Genomic DNA, 26,827 nt, shown 5'->3' with positions numbered 1-26,827 from the left:
CACTCCAGTATTCTTGCCTGGAAAATCCCATGGACGGTGGAACCTGGTAGGCTACAGTCCATGGGGTTGCAAAGAGTTGGACATGACTGAGCAACTTCTCTTCAAGTAGAAGAAAACATAAACTAGAACTCCCTGAAAACTTCTTTGAATAGTAATAACCCAGGAAACCAAGTAACTTAGAAAAGTTTTGATAACGTATGTGTGCTCAGTCACTCAGTCATGCCTGACTTTTGCATGCCATGGACTGTAGTGCCACAGGCTCCTCTGTCCATGGAATTTTCCAGGCAAGAATACTGGAGTGCGTTGCTTTTTCCTTCTCCAGGGGATCTTCCCAGCCCAGGGATCAAACCTGCATCTCCTGCGTTGGCAGGCAGATTCTTAACCCCTGCACCACCTGGGAAGCCTCTTGATAGCATATATTACATTCAGTATGAAATGTGTGACACAGAAACCAAGCTTGTGGTTGTCAAAAGGGAAAGGGGTGGGAGAAGGGATAAATCAGAAGTTTGAGATTAGCAGAAAAGCTAATTTTATACTACATATAAAATAAACAAGGTCCTACTGTATAGTACAGGGAACTACATTCAGTATCTTGTAATTAACTATAATAGAAAAGAATCTGAAAAAGAATATCTATAAAAATACATCTGAATCACCTTGCTGTACACCAGAAACTAACACAGCTATACTTTAACTAACCAAATCAAACCAAAACAAAACCAACAGTGGAACAGTTGCTTATTAGAACTTATAAAAATAAGTTTGGTAGAAAGTGGCCTTTAAAAAGCTTTGTGGTCAGTTTTGTATTTGTGAGCTCTTTCAAACTTTAACAGATAGCTCCATGCCAGATAAACTATAACACATGAAATGACAATCCAATTTCTTTTCTGAACTAACTAGTATAAAACTCTAAGACAAAAGTCTCTCAGAAAGAGACAAAAAGAGAAAACATACCTAATTTCACTTTGAATAAACATATAAAAGTTTAAATAATAAACCAGTAACAAACTAAATTTAATATAATAACCATTTAATGTGACTGAATCAAATATATTCCAAAAATCAATTAATAGTTATCAAAGAGAAATGACAGGGTCACAAATGACTATATTTTCTTCTTCATATTCTTGGTATTTTCTAAATTTTCTGTAATGAATAATATACTTAGAAGAAAATAAAGATTATTTTTTAAAACTTATATGTTCCAAAATAAAAGAAAGTTAAAGTGTATATAATGTTACTATATACCTCTTAGAAGCAATGGGCAGTATATGTTAAGTCATATTTATGAAGTGAAATGAAAATTATCTACTGGGACAAAATCATAATATTTTACTATTTTTTCTTCAGTAGCCTTCCTCATTCCATGAGTGGGAGGATAAATTAGTGAGTAAGCTATACAAACTAAACAACGTGCTATATTTTCCTACCCTGGCTATAAAATGAAGTCGTAATGTATAAATGAGGACTTATGTGCAAATTAAGGTCAGCAAAACATTCTATAAAGAATTAGCACAAAGGTATGAAAAGCAGGGTTATATTTAGCAACTCAAAAATGGAAGTAAAATTAAAAGAAAAAAACTTGAAAAATGTATTTCTAACATACTCTCGTGGCCAAAAGCATTTTACAAAAATTCTTGCAAATTAAGACAAAGAACTGATGATTCAGCAAAGAAGAAAATAAATGGTCAAGTATTTTAAAAGTTTAATTGCAAAAGTAATAGAAACATTGTTTTTAAAAAGCTATCATTTGGCAAAGATGAGGAAAAAAAAGATACCTACTTCCAGGAAAACATGGAGCTAGGTACTTGGATATACTGTTGGTGAAAATATAACTTGGTACAACCTTTCCAGAGGGTAACCTGGCAGCATACTCAAAAGGCTTTGCTCCAGCAATTCCATTTAAACAGTCACGGACAGGCATAGATGCTACAAGAATGTTCACTGATCCATTATTTATCATAACAGAAAACGAAAAACAAGCTAAACGCTCAACAATGAAGAACTTGCTAAATAATTGATGATATTCATATATAATACTGAAGTAACATAATATTAAAATAAGGGTGTTTGTTATTAAGAAATAAATTAACAAGTGAATCATCTTTTTAAAAACAATGTTATCAACTATGACCCCATGGGAAAAATGATACTTAACAGTTATATGCATGGAAAGAGAAAGGAGTACATTTACTAAAATATGGGTTTTTTTTGGTTGGTGAAAATTGCAGATTACTTTTTTTCCCCCCTCATCTAGATATACTAATTTTATATCAGCATAAAGTATCTCAGAAATAAAAAGAGGAAGAATCAATGGGAGATTAAGTATAAAATAGGCAAATAATTTAAAAATGGAGAAATTCCTTATAAAAAGCTTAATTGTAATTCAGGCATTCATGAGTCAATCATCAAAACTCCCCTAAAGCTGAATCAAATGACTGGAAATCCACACATGGTATAGACCCCATGAGTTAATTAAATCTATAATGATCAAGACCTGTGCTTGCTGTAAGTATACTAGAGGGGACTCAAAAGTGAGTCAAACGCATGTAGCTTTATCCTTTATAGTAACTCATACTTCTTGTACAATTATAGTGAAATTAACCGAAAATGACGTGATGGTATGTGCCAATCCTCCACGTGTGCTTCCCAGGCCAGCTGAACCATCTACAAAGATGACAGCAGGAATGCAGATTAAAAAACGTTGCTCAAAATTTGGCATAATGCTGTACATCTCTCATTCTTTTTAATATTTTTAACTCTGAGAAAGATGTATGATATAATAAAACCATTCAGTTTTTAATCTCCAAATCTGAGGTCTCAAATAAAATACTGTTATCAAATAAAATTAGAGATAATTTTTAAATGCACTACTTAGTATGAACATACTACATTACATGAAAACATCATGTCTAAAATCAAGATGGGAAAAGAATAGCTTTATTTATAGAAGGAAGAAGATAGAAGAATTAACATTTACTGAATAACTAGCATGTGGCAAAAATAGTTTGGCACTATCTGGACATACAAGATCATAAGACAGTGCCAAACTAAGCCAAATGCAACTCAGTCTCTAATTAATTCCTAGTTCTAATGCTGGTGTAGTCCCTTTTTATCTTAGAGAACTTTGGTGGGTTTCTTCTTTGTAACATTTCACTATGCTATAAAGCTAGGCTAGGTTCTCAAGTTTTTCCTATCTCCCTATATTAAAATTGATCACGTGTCTCATTCCCTCTGAACGCTAAAAGTGTGACTGAAGAAATTGAGATGAACTGACAAACTGTTCATGGGGGAAGACTGTATAATAACACAACTATTATTATTTTTGTTGATGGTGTTACTTTGAACCCAGACTCCAAGTAGGACATCTGAGGTAAGGTAAATGAGAAGGCTGTACCATGACAAGTCTTCAAAGGAAATACAACAGAGGCAGGAAGTATCTTGCAGGAACCCACATCATGTTAAACCTGTGATCATCTACTTCCACCTAATTACAAGCAGGAACTTGCCAAACACATTGAGCAACTCTCCTCAACTGCTAAACAACTCTAACCTATTAGCACCTTGAAAACGAAGAACACATATTGGAAAAAAGGAGACAAATGGTATTTACATCTGTAATAGCAAAATACTGTCTTACTTGGCTTAAATTTCAAAGCTTAATAGTTTTTAGGAGAGGAAAAATAATTTTCTCTCTACCCTTCTAGGTTCCTGCGAGATCCCCCGTACCAGAAAGAAAGATTAACAGAAAAAATTAATTTCGTAGCTACAAGAGCCTCCACAAAGATATGAGCCCCAAAGACAGCCAGGCAATTGATCAAGGCTTATATATTATACAATGCTGAGCTGAGAAAAAGGCAGGGGTCTGGGGCTTCAAAGAGGAGGAAGGCAATTCCCAGGAAGAGGGGAAGATCAAACGTTAGGTAAGCAGACATTTGTCCCTCTATGTAGGGAAATGTCCCAGATGAAAACTGTGATCTTTAGCTCTCTCATGGTGGAGGACCCCTTTCTCAATTTTTACGCAGGTAAGGAGTAGGTAAAAAGCTTTTCTTGAGTCGGCTGCGTCTTGACTGCCTTCAACACCAAATATTTCACACACCAAAACGGCACGTTGTGGGGGTGGTACCTTCTGTTTCACTTCAGGTTAAAGCAACAAAGAGTAAACATAAAAGTGCATTAACAAGAAAGGTAATTTAGAAATGAAGCACTGTGCCATGAGAGGGGAAGTCTGCCACCTGCTGGCAGAAAAGCAGAATTGCATGAGTCCCTGATCGCTGTTATTTTTAAGGGGGGACCATCTAGACAGCATATTAAAAAGCAGAGACATTACTTTGCCAACAAAGGTCTGTCTAGTCAAGGCTATGGTTTTTCCAGTAGTCATGTATGGATGTGAGAGTTGGACTATAAAGAAAGCCGAGCGCCAAAGAATTAATGCTTTTGAACTGTGGTATTGGAGAAGACCCTTGAGAGTCCCTTGGACTGCAAGGAGATCCAACCAGTTCATCCTGAAGGAGATCAGTCCTGAGTGTTCACTGGAAGGACTGATGTTGAAGCTGAAACACCAATACTTTGGCCACCTGATGTGAAGAACTGACTTATTTGAAAAGACCCTGATGCTGGGAAAGATTGAAGGCGGGAGGAGAAGGGGACAACAGAGGATGAGATGGTGGGACAACATCACCGACGCAATGGACATGAGTTTGGGTAAACTCCAGGAGCTGGTGATGGACAGGGAGACCTGGTGTACTGCAGTCCACGTGAGCAACTGCACTATTTTTCAGGTAAGGTTCATGACATTAGATTTCAAATAAGTTATTATGTGAAGACATAAATTACAACCTATAAAAGGAGAATAAAGATTGAAGTAGGATTTCAGATTCTCCGTATGCTTAATTCAATAATTATTTTAAAAACAAGTAAAAGAGGAATACATGGAAATGATTTAAATAAATTATAGGGAACATTTAAACTGCTATGAAAATTTAGGATAATCCAAAGCACTTTGCAAAATTATTAAATCTGTGGGGAAGGGAAAACAATTTTCCCTCTACCCTTCTAGGTTACTGGCTGAGACTCCACTGTAATGAAAGACAGATTAGCAGGAGAAAAACAAGTTTAGTAACATATACAGTATACTTCCTGTATACATCAGAGATACCCAAGAAAACTGAGTTAACTTCCAAAATGACCCAAGCCATCAGTGGCTCAGATGGTAAAGACTCCACCTGCAATGCAGGAGATCTGGGTTTGATCCCTGGCTTGGGAAGATCCCCTGGAGGAGGGCATGGCACCCACTCCAGTATTCTTGCCTGGTGAATCCCCATGGACAGAGGAGCCTGGGGGCTTACAGTCCATGGGGTCACAAACAGTCGGACACGACTGAGTAGCTAAGCACAGCACATCACCTACATACCATCTTTAGCTAAAGACAAAAGATGCGGGGGAAGGAAAAGCCAGGTTTTCAGGCAAAGCTCAATAAACAAGGTATGGTTATGTGGAGTTGAGATTTTTAAGAGTTTTTATGTGTTTATGTGCTCAGTTGTGTCCATCTCTTTTCAACTTCACGGACTGCAGCCTGCCAGGCTCCTTTGTCCACGGAATTTTCAGGCAAGAATACAGGAGTGGGTTGCCATTTCCTCCTCCCGGGATCTTCCAGGGAACGAACCCGCATCTCTTGCCTCTCCTACATCAACAGGTGGATTTTTTTTTAAATTACTGAGCCACCTGGGAAGCCCAAGAGTTTCAACAGACTCAGTCATTGCCCTCTTCCTGGTACAGAAAGGGAGACAACCCTATAAATGGAAATTTTCCTTAGAAGTGTAAATTGCTCTTATCAAAGGGTAACTTCTGCTTATTTCTCAGAGTTTCTCTCGCGTCAGCTGTTTTTTTTCCTTTAAAAAAAAAAAAACAAAAAAAAACAAACAGAGAAACAGCCTAAAATAACCCAGATACCACAGAGGTGTATTTTGGGGTTACAAACTCTGCTCCCTTTCAGATCCTATATATTTCACTTCTGCAACGTGTCAACTTTCAGCCCTCCTCTTTCTGCTGCTCCCATGGCCGTCTAGAGAGCACAGTCATTCTCTTTACTCCAGGCTTATTTTAATTCCTGCTCCTCCTGGGTGGCAGATTTGCCACCCCAAGGTGTACCTTTTTTGCATAAGGATTATTTTGAGCTGATTATTTCAGAGAAACAGCAGACACAGAGAAGCTTAGAAAACAGAGTAGACATTACCCTTGTAGGTCAGTTGGTAAAGAATCTGCCCGCAATGCAGGAGGCCTGGGTTCAATTCCTGAGTCGGGAAGATTCCCTGGAGAAGGAAATGGCAACCCAACCCAGCATTCTTGCCTAGAGATACCAAGGAACAGAGGAGCCTGGCAGGCTACAGTCCAAGGGGTTGCAAGAGTCGGACACAACTTAGCAACTAAACCACCAAGGGAAATTTGTATTTTTTAATAAAAGAAATCTCCGTCTGCATCGCCCTTTGTATGAGGAAGAGAAGATGATTAAAGCACAAGAAATCTATCAATGGAGAATGCACTTCAATCTGAGTATCAACCTGGGTCAGGTTTATCAACTTCGCTTCCTCCACACCTCTTGTACACTCTTCTTTTTGCCTTTAGCTTCAGATGGTATAATTCTAAGCCATCCAGGAGTTACTCACTTTCCCTTGGTATTGTACATGTTAGTGAGCTTGTTAGTTTCTCTCTTGTTAGTTTGTCTTGCTATGGGGTCCCCAGTGGAGAATTTAGAAAGGTGGAGGGAAAATTATTTCTCTCTTCTCCTACACTCTTCTCCTTCTGATCTAGCAATGCTAATTTAGTATATCTCAGCTACACTGAGATATGAATAGATTAATATGAATAGATTATTCATATTAAAACACATTCCAGATGTTATTTATTAAAAAATTAAAAAAAAAAAAAACAAGCTCAAGGGATCTTTAGCAAATTATTTACAAATACCTGATAATGGAGATGTTTCTACAATGTGGTCCAACACACACCTTTTAAAATGTTATTGCTATTCATTAACCAGTTTTAAAAAAATAAATAAAATAAATGCTCATGTTACTTCAAACATTATGAAACATTAAAGGATGATAAAGTTGAAGGTTTCCTCCATAGTCTCACCCTCCCAAGTTCGACTGTCACCAGCAACAACCATCAACAGCTTCTGGTATAGTTTCTCAAGAAGTTCCAATAACAAGCACATACATGTATATCTTTTCTGGAACTACAACTGTCCTACACCTTGCTTTTTTCCCCTAATTACTATCTTTTGAGCTTTTTAAAACGTTAACTCATACAGATTTACTTTTTTCTTTTTCAAAGCTGCACAATATTTTATTATATATGTGTACCATAATTTAACCATGCACTATTACTTACTTAACCAATGTATACCACCTCCTGAGTAAATGAAAGTGCTTGCTCATTTTCCTATGTTCTCATCACTCTGCTTTCTCTTCTTCATACAGTAAATTCTGGCAGCCTCAATTTTCACTCTTTGTGAGCAATTAACCTGGAAGTTTTGTGACTTGTAAAATTTGTAATTATGCTGGTGGCAGGAATTTGAACTGTTTACTTCAATGGTTCTCAAATTTTTGTAAGCCTCAGAATCATGTGAAGAGGGGGGGACTTGTTAAATGAAGACAGTAAAAGGATTTAAGGATATGATACCTTTTAGCCAGAAAACAAAATTATTGGATAAATTAAAAATATTAGTATATAAGACCTTATGGAAAACCTGATCAAAGTTTTTGGTCAACCTAATATCTGGTCCAAGGATGGCTTCATCTGTCATGTAAATGAGTTCACAACAAAAAGAATAAGCAAAAACACCCAGTTTGTAAAGCTAAAACTTTTTTCAGGGACTATTCCAGCTAACATGAAAATAGCTCACTAGATAAGATATCAAACTTGTCACTGCAGTTGAAAATGTGGTTAACTTGCTACATGAGGATAACACTCAGGAAACATGACAAATGTGCTTTGAGAAGACAAAAATCATATGCCTGGCACAAACATTTCCATACTTGCAAATCTGGAGATTCAAGATGACCTTGGATATTTTCTCTGACAAAGTTAAGAGTTTAATGTATTTTCCTTATTTGAAGATATATTTTACTCAAACTGGACACATCATGATTTCTACCCCTCAAATATCACCATGTCTATCAAACATTACCCAATGTCGCCTCCTATTCCTTTGAACGCCACAAAGCTTTCTGTTGATCTCTCTCTCATAACATTTATATTCTTTCATTCTAGAAATACTGTTAGGACTTTAGCTTTTAAGCTAGTAGTGACACCTATTTCGGAGAAGGCAATGGCAACCCACTCCACTACTCTTGCCTGGAAAATCCCATGGACGGAGGAGCCTGGTAGGCTGCAGTCCATGGGGTCACTGAGGGTCAGACACGACTGAGCGACTTCACTTTCACTTTTCACTTTCATGCATTGGAAAAGGAAATGGCAACCCACTCCAGTGTTCTTGCCTGGAGAATCCCAGGGACGGGGAGCCTGGTGGGCTGTCATCTATGGAGTCGGACATGACTTAAGCGACTTAGCAGTGACACCTATTTAGCTGGTTAGCTTCTAAATCTCAGCATGTTATGAAGGCAGTGGCCATATCTCAGGAACTATTAATACTAAGATCTAGCCACTTTAGGTGTGGATGAATAAATCTTTACTCTTTGGGTAGACAGAAGATCAAAGCTATTCAGAATTTATATCCTCTATTGCTATTATTACCAAGTACTTGGAATGCTCTATTTTTCTATCAGCTGACTGACCACCTGTAATATTATATGTACTTTCATTTGATCAAATATTGAATACTTACTGAATGGTCAGTGATATGAAAAAAGAACAGGTACTACAGGGTAGCCTGGTAGACTGCTGATTACCTTCATACATGCCCTCTCCTTTCTTACTAACAGAATCTCCATTTTGTCAGAGGGTGGTTAAGTTGCTCAAACAGACAAAATTCCTCAGCTTTACTTACAGTTATGGTGACCATATGACACTATTCCCTCCAAGCACATGTAAGGAAAAAGTTTTGCTTATGGAGTAAGTATTCTCCTCCTTGCTCCCTCACTTCTGCTGTCTGGAAGATGGAAATGTTGGCCAGGACTACTACAGCTTGTGATCGTGAGAAAAGCCAAGGACATTTCAAAGGCCTCTTCATACCTTATACCCCTTAGTTAACACCAGTAACTGCTATCTTTTGGATTTCTTGTTACACTAGAAAAATAAAATCTGTATTGTTTAATAAAGCCATTGATTTGGGGTCTCTGTTTCTCTTAGTCAAGTGCAACTAATAAAAAAGGATGACAAAAAAACCAGGCACCAATCCAGACATACCAGAACATACATTATAGTAAACAATATAAGAGAGTGCATAAATTGCTAAATTATGAGAAATCATCAGGAAATGCCACAGGAATTCAGGGAACACGCTTCACAGAACAAATCAAGAATTTAAAACATGTGCTAAGAAGTCATAAATTTCTGTACTGATAAAAATTAAAGTTGAGTTATCAAAATATTTTAAAAGCCTATGTGATAGTGTTAACCCCCTGAAGCAGTTGTTTAAATCTTGGTTTTTCCCTGCCCTTTTTCTAAATATATCTAAATTATATATATATTCTATATATATACATTCTAAATATATATACATATTCTAAATATATATATATATTCTAAATATATCTAAATTTAGATTCAATAGTGGGCTTTCCACTTACAGACTAGCACTCAGAAAACATCTGATATTATCTTAAGATAGAAGAAAGGAAGATTTTGTTAGAAGTTTATCTCTAGGAAGGAAACACACTAAGGTTTCAAAAACAGCACCAGCTATTTAAGGAATAATTGCTGATGTTCACGAGGAAGCCATAAATACTTGAGACGTGTTTAAATTAGAAATGACAGTTTAAACTGGTTGGGGAGCTTCAAGTGGCAGTTCCATCTCCCTTATTCCTGCTGTCCAAATAATTTCCACCTTCTCTGTTGCTCTTTAGGGAATAGTGTTAAGACTATACATTTATTCTGGTTTTGTGTTCCCATTTTATTTCATTTGTTAGATACGCCTACTTCGGGAGAATCTCCCCACTCCAGATTTATATAGATATAAGTAACATACATCATTATAAATTTAAGGTATACAGCATAATGGTTTGACATATGTACATTGTGAAATGAATACCGTAATCAGTTTACTCAGCATACATCTTATACAGTAAGAAAGCAAAAGAAAAAAAAGTTTCTCTTTGTGATAAAAACTTTTAGGATTTAATCTCTAACCTTCCTATATATCCTACAGCAGTGTTAGCCACAGTCATAGTGTTAGCTAGGGTTGTACATTACAACTCTAGTGCTTATTTATCTTATAACTGTAAGTTTGTACCTTTGACTGCCCCCTTCCAATTACTTTGGGAGAATTCAATAAAGGATATGAGAAAACCTGAATGACATTAAACCATCTCATTTCCTTTTTTGGAATTAGTTTCCTATTGGAGAAAAATAAGTGTTAATCTGTTGGTAAAAAGTATAACTAGAATATACTCTGCTAATGAAGAAAAAAGGAAAAGAGTTGATATATAAAAATTGGAAAGAGGTGCCATTTAGTAGGAGAAATTAAGTCAACTGGACAGAAACAAAGAATGAAGTAAGTAGACGCAGTTGGTGTAAGGCTGAAAATAAGACATAATGTAAATTAAAATATGCTGGAATAAACACCTCTAAACCAGTGTACCACCAGTGAGTGGTACAGTCAGCCGTCCATACCTGTATGTTCCACATCAGTGATACCATCAACCAAGGACTGAAAATACATGGGAAAAAAAGTCCAGACAGTTTCAAAAAGCAAAACTTGAATTTGCTTCTCCCTGGCAACAATTTACACACCACTTACATTGTATTTACAACTGTTTACATAATATTTACACTGTATTAGATATTAGAAGTATACCTTTTTTATACTATGTTTGAGGCAAGTTAATAAAATTCTTTCAGAGCGCACTTAACTCTGAGCAATGAAACTGAATCTGGCTAAGGGATTATACAGATACATATATAAGTTTTTTTTTTGACTTGGGCTAAGGCAGTGGCACCCCACTCCAGTACTCTTGCCTGGAAAATCCCATGGATGGAGGAGCCTGGTAGGCTACAGTCCATGGGGTCGTGAAGAGTCGGACATGACTGAGCAACTTCCCTTTCACTTTTCACTTTCATGCATTGGAGAAGGAAATGGCAACCCACTCCAGTGTTCTTGCCTGGAGAATCCCAGGGACGGGGGAGCCTGGTGGGCTGCCGTCTATGGGGTCGCATAGAGTCAAACACGACTGAAGCGACTTAGCAGTAGCAGCAGCAGAGACTATTCAAAATATATGGGAGATAGTGCATAGGTTATAATTAAAACTATTTACCATTTTATAAAAGGGCCTTGAGCATCCTTGGAGTTTGGTATTCAAGGGAGTGGGAACCAGCCGCCCAAGGATAGTGAGTGACTACTGCACATTCTTAAAGAGAGAGGACTGTTCCTTATTTCTTTAAAAGGTTACCTGTCCACCTGTGTTCTCTATCCCCAGCCTTCCTATCTTCTCTAGTACTCAGCTTGATTGATTATTCCCTTTCCTCCTCTCATTTCATTAAGCATTCTCACTGTCCTGCCTGCCAAAATGGTCACGTTGCCAACCGCTCAAAACCTAAGCAAAAAACAACATACGCTGAAGGCATGAGTATTTTTGCATTTAATAGTCACTTTCTGGTCTTCTTCACTTTGTTGTTCTTTTAGTGGCTGTCTAACGCACATAGCTTTGAGTTCAACATGTGACCTGTGCAGACTGACACTGCTGACTCTGACCCTTCTTTTTGGTAATGCGTTCTCTTTTCCCACATCTGAGATCTCTGTTTTCTTCACTGAACACCCGTTATTTGTCAGTATTCTCAAGGTTTCTCTTTTCATCCTGCTGCAAAGTTTTGGATGAGAAATCATAACCATTTTCACTATTACTGCCAAGAAGTTAGACATTTCAGAAAGTACTGGTGCTAATCCCAATCTAGCTTCTCAATTCCAGCACTACACTTTCAGTTGCTGTTGCTAATAATAGCAACAGGTAAAGTATATACTGTATATTACTATGGGCCACTATATGGCAATAATTGCTTTTCAAAGCTCTTTACTTAATGTAACAAATTTATGGACATTTCTACTTGGCTAAACAGGACAAAGTGAATTTGCTCCACTTTGTCCCTGTCTGCTCTCTCTCTCCCCCTTTTGATCTTGGCTAATAATGTAGCCGTTATTACCATTTAGTTTGCAATCCCCACAATGTGATTAATCTCTTTAATGATCCTAAATAATGATAAGCTCCCAAATGATAGCAATTATGCCCACTGTGTTATTTCATGTAACTTCATAACTACCCCATGAAGTAGGCAGTATTATGATCTTCCAATTAATAGGTTAGCAGGGTCAGAGAAGTTAAAAAGCCGGCTCAAGATCACATAGCTTGATAAATGAGAAAGCCTAGATTCCGCGCTAGGTTTGTATGAGTCCAGAGTTTGTACTGCCAAGTCCTGTTGATTTTATCTCTGAAATGTTCATCCTCTGAGCTCTCATTTTCTAGTCTAGGCTCTAATCATCTTTCACAAGGAATACTGCCAACATCCTCCTAAATTATTTCCTTTTTTCCAGGCACTCCCCTTTCACCTTCTCCTAAGTGATCTTTATGAAATAAATTTTTGAACATGCAATTATCCTGTCCAACTACCTTTCATGGCTCCCCACTGCCTAAAAAATAAAGGGCAAACTGTTTGGAATGGCTTTACAACATTCCTTTACAATTTTGTCTCCTTGTCCACATTCCCTATCTCTTCCTTCCAAACACACATCTGTATATTATGCTGCAGCCACAATACTACTTGTCCTTATGCCTGAATTAATATTACACATTATGTATATTTAAAGATTATGGCTTCATTGTGGATTTTGTGAAAGCACTGACTTTTTTTTACCTCTACTTGGTTTAGAAGAGAAGTGATAGACCACTGCACAATCCAAGTACATACAAGAAGGTATGGCAATGTGGGGTTTTTTCCCCCACACATATATTATACATTTTTGGTTTGGAACAAAAGGAAGCCACCAATGTTTTCTATGCAGGATAGCAACATAAACAAAATGAAAATTTTGAGATTAACAATATTTGCTCTTATGAGTACAGAAATGGAGAAAAGACTGCAATAATAATCTAAGACTAATTTAATCCTAGCAATAAGCAAAACTATTGGCATAAGAAACATGTGGGGAATTAACATTTTTTAAACTTTTATTTATGAAAGAATATTTTTGTATTCAGCCCAGGGCCAAGAGCAAAGATTGGGACAAATAGTTTCTGTGCTCAATTAGAACATAAAGTTGAAGCTACGTAGTCTCAGACATGAACCTAAAATTACATTATTTAGTACAGTGGTAAACTGTCCTCTGATCTGTCAATACTAGATCCTAGAAGTTCATGTGTGTAGTATATTATTGGGAGTATACACAGGACTATTCACTCCAGTAAGTACCAAAGAATGCAACTCACTGAGAAAAATTGTCTTGATGAGTGGGCTCTAACTAAAACACAAAACATCCCCAACTTTGGAGCAAATATTGCCTATAATGCACCTCAAATGGAATTCTTCAAATACTATCTTACAATAAAATTGGAAATAAATTTCTAAAACGTTATGTAAGAGGTTTGGTGGGGGGAAAAAATGAACACAAAGATACTTCCCAGCAGTTTGAGACAGGAAGGAGTAACATTTCAAATACAAAATAAACTATTCTGAGCTCCAACTGGGTTAACTGTCATTTCTTTAACCACGGACAAGTTACATCTTGTCATAACCGAGCTCATCCTGGCCATGATGCAAAAACCACCGTCAGAATTGGATTGTTGCAACGGTTTGACCCGGGATGCCAGGAGGAGGGCGAAACATCCCCAGGAAGTTCCATTTCTTGAAAAAGCGGGTGTTGCTGCGGGAGGTAGTTTTTTCCCGAATTACCTATTTGCTGCCTTTTTGTTTCAAATAGACATAACTAAGCCCACGGGAAGCCGAGCGCTGCCGTCAAGGGTCCAGACCAGGTCATCGGGCCCGCGGGGTTGTCCCAGGCGGGACGAACGGGTCCCCAGTGGGCCCCCAGCATTCCAGCAGAGGTCGGCGCGGGAAGGCGAGGCCGGACGGACCACCCCGACCCCTCACGCGCCCCGGCACGACAAGCCCCCACACTCACCATTTCGATGATCTTGGTCTTCCGGCCTGTCTTTCTCTTCAAGGTGAATATGTACTGGGCCAGCACCACCCCCGCCACCAGGGCGCACACGCTGGCGCTCGCTACCGCGCCCACCCTCGCCACCGCCGCTCGATCCATGGACCTGGCCTCTTTTGCCTCGCGGTTGGAGAAGAGGTCGCTGGGTGGCCACCGGCCTCAGAAACGCCGGCCGGTGGACGAGCCTGGACGCCCCGCCCCTCCTGCACGAGCCCCGCCCCCAGGGAGGCCCAACCCACGAGGGCCCAGGGGCGGGAAGCTGGAGGGAGCAGGAGGAACTCGCCTGCACCGGAAGCCAAGGTGGGGAAGAGGGTCTTCTCAGAACCCGGGTCCGAGGAACTGCTCAAGGACAGAAAAGGGGAACTGATCGAAATCTCTCCCTCTGCTAATGAGGACCAGGCAGTGGTTCATTCCAGCCCCGCCACAAGAAATCTGATGCCAACCACACTCAAAAATAATTCTCGGCCTTCCACCCTCCTCTCATACTCAGGACTACAACCCCCAGAAGGCATCTGGGGCGTTGCTATCTGACTTGCGCAGTAGCTTGGCTGTAAAGTGCTACAAGCTGCAGGGTGCAGCAAAGGTAACAAGGGAGTAAGTAAAAAGCAATCTGCAGAATATGAGAAAATACTTGCAAACTGTTTAATTGACAAGGGGTTAATATCCAGTTTATGTTAAAAATGTCAACAACAACAAAACCCATTAAAAAATAGGCAAAAGACTTGAATAGACAATTTTTGGTAAAGAAGCTTATGAAGCTTATCAATATCATTAATCATCAGGAAAATGAAAATCAAAACCACAATGAGATATCACTTCACCCAAGTTAGGACAATCACTGTCAAAAAGACCAGAAAATTAAAAATGTTGGTGAGGATGTGAAGAATTGGAACCCTTGTGCACTGTTGGTGGAAATGTAAATTTGTGCAGCCACTGTGGGAAAAGTGTGGAAGTTCCTCAAGAAATTAAAAATAGAATTACCATATGATCCAGCAATCCTATGTCAGGGTATATATCCAAAAGAATCGGAAGTAGACTCTCACAGAAATTTTAGCCCTCCCGTGTTCATTGCAGCACTATTCACAATAGCCAAGATGTGGAAGCAACCGAAATGCCCATCAAAAGATGAACTGATAAGAAAATGTGGGATACATCAAATGTAATACTATTCAGGTCAGTAGGTGCCCAATATGCTACTGGAGATCAGTGGCGAAATAACTCCAGAAAGAATGAAGGGATGGAGCCAAAGCAAAAACAATACCCAGTTGTGGATGTGACTGGTGATAGAAGCAAGGTCCAATGCTCTAAAGAGCAATATTGCATAGGAACCTGGAATGTTAGGTCCATGAATCAAGGCAAATTGGAAGTGGTCAAACAGGAGATGGCAAGAATGAACGTTGACATTCTAGGAATCAGCGGACTAAAATGGTCTGGAATGGGTGAATTTAACTCAGATGACCATTGTATCTACTACTGTGGGCAGGAATCCCTTAGAAGAAATGGAGTAGCCATCACAGTCGACAAAAGAGTCCGAAATGCAGTACTTGGATGCGATCTCAAAAACGACAGAATGATCTCTGTTCATTTCCAAGGCAAACCATTCAATATCACAGTAATCCAAGTCTGTGCCCCAACCAGTAACGCTTCAGTAACGCTGAAGAAGCTGAAGTTAAACAGTTCTATGAAGACCTACAAGACCTTTTAGAACTAACACCCCAAAAACATGTCCTTTTCATTATAGGGGAATGGAATGCAAAAGTAGGAAGTCAAGAAACACCTGGATTAACAGGCAAATTTGGCCTTGGAATACAGAATGAAGCAGGGCAAAGGCTAATAGAGTTTTGCCAAGAGAACGCATTGGTCATAGCAAACAGCCTCTTCCGACAACACAAGAGAAGACTCTATACATGGACATCACCAGATGGTCAACACCGAAATCAGACTGATTCTATTCTTTGCAGCCAAAGATGGAGAAGCTCTATTCAGTCAGCAAAAATAAGACAGGTAGCTGACTGTGGCTCAGATCATGAGATCCTTATTGCCAAATTCAGACTTAGACTGAAGAAAGTAGGGAAAGCCACTAGACCATTCAGGTATGACCTAAATCAAATCCCTTATGATTATACAGTGGAAGTGAGAAATATATTTAAGGAAACAGATCTGATAGATAGACTGCCTGATGAACTATGGACTGAGATTCGTGACATTGTACAGGAGACAGGGATCAAGACCATCCCCATGGAAAAGAAATGCAAAAGAGTAAAATGGCTGTCTGGGGAGGCCTTACAAATAGCTGTGAAAATGAGAGAAGCAAAAAGCAAAGGACAAAAGGAAAGATACAAGCATCTGAATGCAGAGTTCCAAAGAATAGCAAGAAGAGACAAGAAAGACTTCCTCAGGAATCAATGCAAAGAAATAGAGGAAAACAACAGAATGGGGAAGACTAGAGATCTCTTCAAGAAAATTAGAGATACCAAGGGAACATTTTATGCAAAGACGGGGTCGATAAAAGGCAGAAATGGTATGGACCTAACAGAAGCAGAAGATATTAAGAAGAGGTGGCAAGAATACACAGAAGAACTGTACAAAAAAGATCTTCACTACCAAGATAATCACAATGGTGTGATCACTCACTTAGAGCCAGACATCCTGGAATGTGAAGTCAAGTGGGCCTTAGAAAGCATCACTATGAACAAAGCTAGTGGAGGTGATGGAATTCCAGTTGAGCTATTTCATATCCTGAAAGATGATGCTGTGAAAGTGGTGCACTCAACATGCCAGAAAATTTGGAAAACTCAGCAGTGGCCACAAGGACTGGAAAAGGTCAGTTTTCATTCCAGTCCCAAAGAAAGGCAATGCCAAAGAATGCTCAAACTACCACACAATTGCACTCATCTTACATGCTAGTAAAGTAATGCTCAAAATTCTCCAAGCCAGGCTTCAGCAATACATGAGCTGTGAACTTCCAGATGTACAAGCTGGTTTTAGAAAAGGCAGAGGAACCAGAGATCAAATTGCCAACATCCGCTGGATCATGGAAAAACCAAGAGAGTTCCAGAAAAACATCCATTTCTGCTTTATTGACTATGCCAAAGCCTTTGACTGTGTGGATCACAATAAACTGTGGAAAATTCTGAAAGAGATGGGAATACCAGACCACCTGATCTGCCTCTTGAGAAACCTGTATGCAGGTCAGGAAGCAACAGTTAGAACTGGACATGGAACAACAGACTGGTTCCAAATAGAAAAGGAGTACGTCAAGGCTGTCTGCAGCCTTGAAATTAAAATACGCTTACTCCTTGGAAGGAAAGTTATGACCAACCTAGACAGCATATTCAAAAGCAGAGACATTACTTTGCCAACAAAGGTCCGTCTGGTCAAGGCTATGGTTTTTCCTGTGGTCGTGTATGGATGTGAGAGTTGGACTGTGAAGAAGTCTGAGCACTGAAGCACTGATGCTTTTGAACTGTGGTATTGGAGAAGACTCTTGAGAGTCCCTTGGACTGCAAGGAGATCCAACAAGTCCATTCTGAAGGAGATCAGCCCTGGGATTTCTTTGGAAGGAATGATGCTAAAGCTGAAACTCCAGTACTTTGGCCACCTCATGTGAAGAGTTGACTCATTGGAAAAGACTCTGATGCTGGGAGAAATTGGGGGCAGGAGGAGAAGGGGACAACAGAGGATGAGATGGCTGGATGGCATCACTGACTCAATGGACATGGGTCTGAGTGAACTCTGGGAGTTGGTGACGGACAGGGAGGCCTGGCATGCTGCGATTCATGGGGTTGCAAAGAGTTGGACACAACTGAGCGACTGAACTGAACTGAACTGAACTGAAGGCTGTATATTGTCACCCTGCTTATTTAACTTATATGCAGAGTACATCATGAGAAATGCTGGGTTGGAAGAAGCACATGCTGGAATCAAGATTGCCAGGAGAAATATTAATAACCTCAGATATGCAGATGACACCACCCTTATGGCAGAAAGTGAAGAGGAACTAAAAAGCCTCTTGATGAAAGTGAAAGAGGAGAGTGAAGAAGTTGGCTTAAAGCTCAACATTCAGAAAACTAAGATCATGGCATCTGGTCCCATTGCTTCATGGGAAATCGATGGGGAAATATTGGAAACAGTGTCAGACTTTATTTTTGGGGGCTCCAAAATCACCGCAGATGGTTACTGCAGCCATGAAAGTAAAAGACACTTACTCCTCCGAAGAAAAGTTATGACCAACCTAGATAGCATATTCAAAAGCAGAGACATTACTTTGCCAACAAAGGTCCATCTAGTCAAGGCTACGGTTTTTCCAGTGGTCATGTATGGATGTGAGAGTTGGACTGTGAAGAAAGCTGAGTGCCAAAGAATTGATGCTTTTGAACTTTGGTGTTGGAGAAGACTCCTGAGAGTCCCTTGGACTGCAAGGAGATTCAACCAGTCCATCCTAAAGGAGATCAGCCCTGGGTGTTCTTTGGAAAGAATGATGCTAAAGCTGAAACTCCAGTACTTTGGCCACCTCACGTGAAGAGTTGACTCATTGGAAAAGACTCTGATGCTGGGAGGGATTGGGGGCAGGAGGAGAAGGGGACGACAGAGGATGAGATGGCTGGATGGCATCATTGACTCGACGTACGTGAGTTTGAGTGAACTCCAGGAGTTGGTGACGGACAGGGAGGCCTGGCATGCTGCTATTTATGGGGTCGCAAAGAATCGGACACGACTGAGTGACTGAACTGAACTGAACTGAATACTATTCAACCTTTAAACAGAGGCGAATTCTGCAGTATTTGAGAACACGAATGAATCTTGAAGACCTCATATACGTGAAATAAGCCAGTCATAAAAAAGACAAGTGCTGAATTATTCTACTTATATGAATAGTCAGACTCTAAGAAACAGAAAGTATAATAGTGGTTGTGGGGTTTGAGGAAGAGGAAATGATGGGGTTGTTCAACTGAGTATTGAGTTGTTTCAGTTTTGCAAGATGAGAAATTCCAGAGATCTGTTGCAGAACTGTGTGTCTCCAGTTAACACTACTGTACTATGCCTTTAAAAATTACGTTGGTAAATTTTATGTTATATGTTTTATACCACGCACATAAAAAAGTTGCTACGGCAACAGAGCAGAGAGGGCTTGAAGTTAGGCTGGAGCAAGTAGGTGTTTTTTCCTTTTCTGCTGCATTCCAATCAATCATCGCCTCTTCCATCATTTTCCTTTCTGGTAGCATGACTTGTTTTCACCTGCCTGGTCTCTTTCAAGGACTCTTTCTGCAGTTTCCCTGCTTGTCTCTGGGGATGACAGGAAGGGGATGCAGGGGAGCTACTTGGGGGAATCACACCAACTCTGTGGAGCTGGTGGTGCTACTCGGTGAGGCTGTCTTTTTGCCCAGGGCTTGGAAAAAGTTGGAACAGGAGAACAAGAGGGAGCAGTAAGGGTTGCTTTTCTCTGCACCCTCCACTCTTGCTCCAGCCCTGGGACCCTGGCAGTTGTTCTGCTTGAAGGGGAATTTGTGGAAAGAGAGTTCTTAGAAAGGTGGGATAGAGCTTATCCGAGCAGCCATCTGGTGAGAAAACAAATCTGGAATTAACCAGTGGGTTCGTGAATGCCTTTTGTAGAACTGGGAAACACATGTTGGCTACTATCAGTTCATATGTTTGATTTCTCTGTTGTTGTTTTTAACTCTTTAAGTATGCAAATCTGTTTTTCTATAAATTATTGTCCATAATGATGTATGATGTTACTTGGGATGGTAAGAATACATGAAGGAATTTAATGTAAACTTATGAATTTTTGCTATGCACAACGTTTCACTCTGCTCTGATAGGATAACTGGCATAGTCTTGGCTTGAAGTAGTTAAGTAGTATTCTTGTGAGGAAGAACTATTTGGTGGATGTAGGTTTAAAATCTTCCCCCACTAACACTGTTAAAAATTAAAACAATGCAAAGAAAAACTAAAAACACACTGCTGAGACTTGCTCTCTCATTTCTTTGCATATTAAGTCGTGGGATAGCGACAGTAAGCAGGAACCTAAAGAGCAGGACGAAAGTATGCAGAAGAAAGGTTCTGTCATTAGCTGTGACTTAGGGGAGTCATGTGATATCTCTGGGCTTTGCTTTCTTATCCTGCAAAAGGAAAAAACCAAATGATTTTGGACACCATTTAGCTATTAAAGTCTTTGATTAGAGAGTAATGGTCTTTTTCATGCCCTGGAAGATAACTTGGCAGAGGTCTAGGAAAAAGAAGAGGAAGTCCTGCTATAAAGAAACATCCACTGAGGAAATCAAGTGTTAGTTCAACCAGTGCTTCTCAAACGTTCGGGTGAATACGAACCACCTGGGGATGTTGTCTGGGGAGAGGCCAAGATTCCACATTTCTTTTTGAAAGGTATTTATTTATTTTTATCTATTTATTTGGTTGCACCAGGTCTTCGTTGTGGCACTCGGGATCTTTGATCTTTGTTGCAGTTTATGGGATCTAGTTCCCCAAGCCCCTTAACCACTGGACCATCAGGGAAGTCCCAAGAGTTCATATTTCTAACAAACTTGGGTGTTGCTGATGCTCCTGGTCTGGACACTATACTTTGAATAGAAAGGAACTAAATGGTGAATGAGGGGCTTTAAGGGACTTTATTGTGCTTAGTCACTCAGACGTGCCTGACTCTTTGTGACCATGGACTATAGCTCATCAGGCTCCTCTGTCCATGGGATTTTTCAGGCAAGAAATACTGGAGCTGCCATTTCCTTTTCTAGGGGATCTTCCCAACCCAGGGATTGAACCCACATCTCCTGTGTTTCCTGCACTGCAGGCAGATTCTTTACCCAATGAGCCATCTGGGAAGTTCTTTAAGGAGTTAACAACTGGAGGGAGGGATGGATAAATAGAATTGATAGAACAGGAGAAACAAGAAGGAATTAAAGTTTGCCAATGTTATTTTGTCAACAGAAGTAGATCTTCAATTTTATATTTGAAGTCCATGGAAATTATTGTTTGGTATAGAACATTTATAGATAATTTTAGAAAATTAGTTTTGCTTACTGGTGATATTTTTCTCTTCATTTTAGCAATCTGACAGAATTTTTTCACTAACAAAGGTATTTAAGGCCTTTGTCACATTACATCTATTTTTAACCTGATTCAATTACTTCTTGTTTGAAGTTATTTAAATTCAAACAGATGCCATATCTCCTATCTAAGCATTTTGATTTTGTATGTATCATTCAATAGCAGTGATTAAAGAAGAAAAATTCTCTTTCACCATTGCTTGGGTGTCTAATATGTTCTCTAGGCAGGGCCCATGAGGTTTTCTCTTCTGTCTACTTGAGGGGACAATAAGACCTCTTCAGATGTTGGGCAAATCTTCCCTTTCTTTTTCTCTCCTTGAGACTCTTTATGAACTCTTTTTGGTTATGTACACTGTGTGCAAAGCATCACTTACTTGTTGTTAGCCTACTGATTTCTGTCCTTGGCTGTGTCTCCAAATGGAGCTTGTGCCAGTAAGTCTTCATTCTTTATGATGGGTCAGTAGCATTTGATATAGCAGGTTATTCACTCTTTCTAGATACACTTATAGGTCACAATGATATTATATACACACTAGTGGTTCAGTCGCTAAATCGTGTCTGACTCTTGTGACCCTATGGACTGTAGCCCACCAGGCTCTTCAATCCATGGAATTTTCCAGGCAAGAAAACTGGAGTGGGTTACCATTTCCTTCTCCAGGGGATCTTCACAACCCAGGGATAGAACTCGGGTCTCCTGCATTGCAGGTAGATTCTTTACCTACTGAACCACCAAGGAAGCCCTTAAACACACATAAACACACACACACACACTCTGACCATCCCACTTGTGAGATCTTAGTTCCTTGACCAGAGATCGAACCTATCCTTTCGGCAGTGAAAGCGCAGAGTTCTAAGCACCGGACTGCCAGAGAATTCCCTTCTGTGATCACTTTATGGTCACAATATCACCCAAACCTAACCACTGGAAACCACTGATCTAGTCAACATAATGTCCTTGAGATTCATCTAAGTTGTTTTGTGCATCAATACCTCATTTTTTCTCCTGCTGAATTGTTTCCCATGATATGGATATAACAGTTTGTTTAACCATTTTACAATTACACACTGAAGAACATTTGTTTTTTTCCTTGAATGTTGCTTTTTGAAAAACCATGAAAAGGAAACAGCATCAACGACTAACATTTCTTGGAAACTTAATAAACAGTGCCAGGCTCAAGAGTTTTATTGAACTCAATCTCCAGCTCCCACCCCGTCTCCCCAACCCCCCAGGATCAGGTGTGGGACTGAAAATTCCCACCCTTCAAGCACAAATTTGGTTTTTCTGGTGATTAGCTTCCTTCCTTGAATTATCCAGGGAACTCACCTTAGTCACCTTATTAGCACAAATTCTGCAGAGGTAGAAAGAGGCTTGTTATGAATAACAGATGACATCATTTGAGCATGTCCTAACAACAGCACAATTCTGCTGAGATATAAATATCCAGTTGAGAGATTGGACATAGAAATTTGGGTGTGAGCAGTATGCAGGTTATACTGGAAGTCCTGAGAATGTGTGAAAAATGCAGAGAGAAAGAGTGAAATAAGATGAAGAAAATCTAACCTCGAGAATATGAACATTGAAGAGAGAAATTTGGGAGACAGTAAAAGAGTTTAAGAAAGGCCAGTAGAGATGCAACCAGTTAGGCTGGTACCTGGGAGATGAGATTTAGTGATATGAACTGAGAAGTTTCCATGCCATTGAGCAGCAAGTGGTTCATTAGTGTCCTTGGTGAGGGTGGATGAGTGGGCATAATGGTAACAAAATCTGGATTTGCAGTGAGTGAAGGAATAGCAGGTGGAGAAGGCTGAGTGTTTATGATCCTCTATAGGGAAATAGCTGCGAAGGGAGGAAAGGAGAATGATGATTGGGGACAATACAGAGCAATGGGAAGTGGGAGAATAATGTTTCTTTCATGACCCTGAACCCTTATAAGAGAAACTGTTACCTGCCCAATTAATATCTATTCTCCACTCTTAGTCACAGGAACCCAGTTTCTTCCAAGTGGCAATATGTCCAGCTCAAAGACAAGAGTTCACACACATCCTTTCAGTTAGGGGCAACCAAGGAGATAGAACCTGAAGCTGCACGTGTTTTCTATTATAACTTTTTATAACTCTGCAATTTCTGGAAAAACCCAATTTCTACGCAGTACCACAGTCATTCCAAACTGTCGATGCGCCTTAGAAGTACTATTCCTGCCGCCTTCACTACTATCCTATGCCTTTCCTTTCTCTCATGTACAAAGAATACTGTAGGTGCCAGCTTCCCCTTCTCACTGCACCCCCATCACCCCAGAGACGACTGCCCACACCTCCCTGTCCCATCACTTACAGCGATCGCTGCGGTCCTCTTAGCCGGAGCCCCTTCCCCCGAGATGCTGGTCTCAGCAGCATGAAGCACTCTTGCTCATCCTACCTGTGGAAATCTTTCCCCTCTCAGCTCTGTCCTCCGTGCATGTTGGCCTCCTTCGTCTCTGCTTCTTTTTGGTAGGCTCCTCTTCCTTAAGTGTCAGCGGCTTTGCGCCCAAGGAAGGAAGGAGACCAGGAGCTCAGAGAGGCGGCTGTGACCCGTCCTAACTCAACACACTCAGAAAGGGGACAGTCGGGGAGACCGAGCGGGAGAGGAGGGCTCTATCCTCTAAAAAAACCAAGGCTAGGATGCCCACACACACAAGAATGTGAAGAAGGGAGGACTGGGGTTCATGCGGGAGTGGGTGGAGATGGCCACTTTCCTCCATCAAGTCTCAGCACCAGCTTCTTCCAGAGCCTTCTGTCTGGGCAGTCTGGCCCGGGAGCTCCAACAGGGCGCAAGCGCAGGGGGCGTGGCCTGCTGAAGAGCTGCACGTGCTGCCCAGTCAAGCATAAAAAGGAGCCAGTGCAGCCGGCACTGTAGGGGCTCTTGACGGCCGGGTCGGTCCTGTGTGGGTTGTGTGCGCGGCTACAGAAATTCCCAGCCGCAGATGTCGAGCTAGAGCAGGTCAGTGTCCCTAATGGGAACGTGGGTTGTGCAGGGCGTGAGGGCACAGGGTTTGGGGGTCGTGGGCAGACAGACTGGCCTACGGGAAGCGGGGTGTTAGGAGACGGAGCCCAGGGCCTGGAGTCCGGGGCTGGGCAGGTATTCAGTCTGGGGCATAGGCTAGGGAGCATGGTGGAGGGGCTGCAGACTAAGGGTGGTGCATCTAGGCCTAAGCCCCCTTTTCCAGTGCAGCTGCTGGGTGCCCTGGTGCCTCCAAGGCCTCATCTCCCCAAGGTGCTGCTGCCTGCGGAGCCGGACTCACTCAGTATGAGGTGGGCCTGGGCCTCTGGGTGCTGCTCCGCTGGTCCTAATGCATGCAGGGCAGTACCCCATGTCTGCATCCCAGGCAAGTGGGAAGACAAGGTAAGGGACCTGCCACCCAGGATCCCAGTCATGATGGGGGACAAGGATGGTTTTCTACCTTTACAGCACTTTACAGGGTGAGGCACAGCTGTCCTTTCTTAACTACAAACACCTGTTTTTCAGTGGAAAATGAACTCTTCAGGAAACAACGAAAATTTTGAGGGCAGTAACTCCAGATCTTTCTTCTATGTGCACCCTATGGCCCAGCAGCCTTACCTGGGTCCCTGGTACCAGAATCCTGTCTGTAATCCACTCTCCATTCCTGGGGCAGGTGAGGAATCTGAATACCGAAGGAGGTTCAGTGGGATTAGGGACCCTCCCTGTAAATCAAAGCCTGAAGGTTTTCTTAATTCCTTTGTCCATGATTTCCTTCTCCTCACCCTGTGCTCACACTAGACAGATTGGGCAGTGTTTGTGGTTCAGGTTAATAGAAAATATTCAAATTCTAGCTATATATCAGTTGTGTGCTGTGTGCTGTGTTTAGTCATTCAGTCGTGTCCAATTCTTTGTGACTCCATGGACTGTAGCCCACCAGGCTCCTCTGTCCATGGGAATTCTCCAAGCAAGAATATTGAAATGGGTTGCCATGCCCTCCTCCAGGGCATCTTCCCAACCCAGGGTTCGAACTTAGGTCTCCCGCATTGCAGGCGGATTCTTTACCATCTGAGCCACCAGGAAAGCCCAAATACTAGAAATGGATTCTTGATTCATTTGACCAAGTTGTTGCTGTCCTTGTTTCCCAAATGAGGGAACTGAGGCTCCCAGTCAGTGACTGGCCCAGACTCACAACGTAATCCAACCAAAGTCTCATGTTGTGAGACCAGTCTTGTTGGACGAGGTACCTTAGAGCTTCTAGTCCTTGTAATTTTTCTACAGAGTCTAAAGATTCTAAATGCTATAATGGGGACATCAGAAAAGTATGTTGGAGGAAGGTGACAAGCAAGATTTGAAAACATTTGGAAGGTAGACATCTTGGACCTAATAGATAGAGGTCCATTCAGATTGTCAGTTTCTACTTGAGTTTTGGGAAATTGTCTCAAGGAATTTGTCCTTTTTTATCTATGTAATACATATTGTGGAAATAGGATTCATATTAATCATTTATATTTTTATGCCCGTGGGATCTGTAGTAATGTACCCTCTTTCATTTCTGATATTAGGAATTTATCTTTTTGTTTTCTACATTCATTCAGTTATGGTCTAAGCAGACATTTTATAATTAGTATACCTTTTAATTTGTAAGTGTGTTTTATGGCACAACGTGGTCTATCTTTGTGAATGTTCTATATGAGTGTGAGAAAAATATTCTGTTGGTTGAGGGGGTCTGTAGAGGTTAGTTATGTACATTTGGTTGGTGCTGTGGAGTTCATTCGTTCTTATTGATTTTTTAATATTGACTGCATCTATCCATGTCTGCTGTAGACATGTTAAAGTTTCCGACAATGGATTCATCTATTTTTCCTTGCAGTTCTATGACTTTTGCTTCATGTAGCTTCACCCGCTGTTAAGGGCATACACATTAGGGATTGTTATGTCTCAGTGAAGAAGTGACTTTTTCTTGTGATGCCCCACTTTATGTCCCTGATTACTTTCCTTTCTCTGAAATCTGTCTGAAATAGAGCTTCTCCCAGTTTCTTTTGATTATTAGCATTAGCTAATGAGCATGGTATGTCTTTCTCCTTCTGTTTGCATTTAATCCCTGTTTTTGTATTTAAACTGAGTTTTGTTTTTTTTTTTGTAGACAGTAGTTTTTACTTTTTATTACGCCTTGTAATTTTTTTTTTGTCAACCATTTTGTACTGAATAAAAGGAACTGATCTGAATAGGCACTTAGTAATGGAGTGTTACCTTGTAGAGGTAGAGAAGGGATCACAGTTCTGTTTGTGAAAGGAGTATGATTAGTTCTTAGTCTTAGTGTGATTTTGCCTTTGGACAACAAAGTATACATGCTTCCCCCTCCCCCTCCCATTGGGTTGGGAAGGGTGGCTAGAGTGGACTGGAGAAAAGTATTTCCATTCCTGCCCATCAGTTAAGCTCTGTTTAGTGTCTTCTGAGAATGAA

General features: G+C 40.5%; 1 protein-coding gene across 2 annotated transcripts in view; it reads right to left on the bottom strand.

Moving 5' to 3' along the window:
* NT5C3A (5'-nucleotidase, cytosolic IIIA) overlaps window positions 1-14,531 on the bottom strand; it is a 39,164-nt gene extending 24,633 nt beyond the window's left edge. Inside the window, exon 1 of one of the 2 annotated variants that reach the window (XM_061414170.1) lies at window positions 14,291-14,531. In XM_061414170.1, coding sequence (XP_061270154.1) covers window positions 14,291-14,428 — 138 coding nt within the window. In that variant the 5' untranslated portion in view covers window positions 14,429-14,531. The remainder of the gene's footprint in view (window positions 1-14,290) is intronic. The other variant, XM_061414172.1, reaches the window with a different exon arrangement.
* Between the last annotated feature and the right edge of the window lie 12,296 nt (window positions 14,532-26,827).

The sequence above is a fragment of the Bos javanicus genome, chromosome 4 (assembly GCF_032452875.1).
Source record: "Bos javanicus breed banteng chromosome 4, ARS-OSU_banteng_1.0, whole genome shotgun sequence".
Lineage (NCBI taxonomy): Eukaryota > Metazoa > Chordata > Mammalia > Artiodactyla > Bovidae > Bos > Bos javanicus.
Note: the sequence above shows the minus strand (reverse complement) of the source record. Positions and strands in the feature narration are given on the sequence as shown.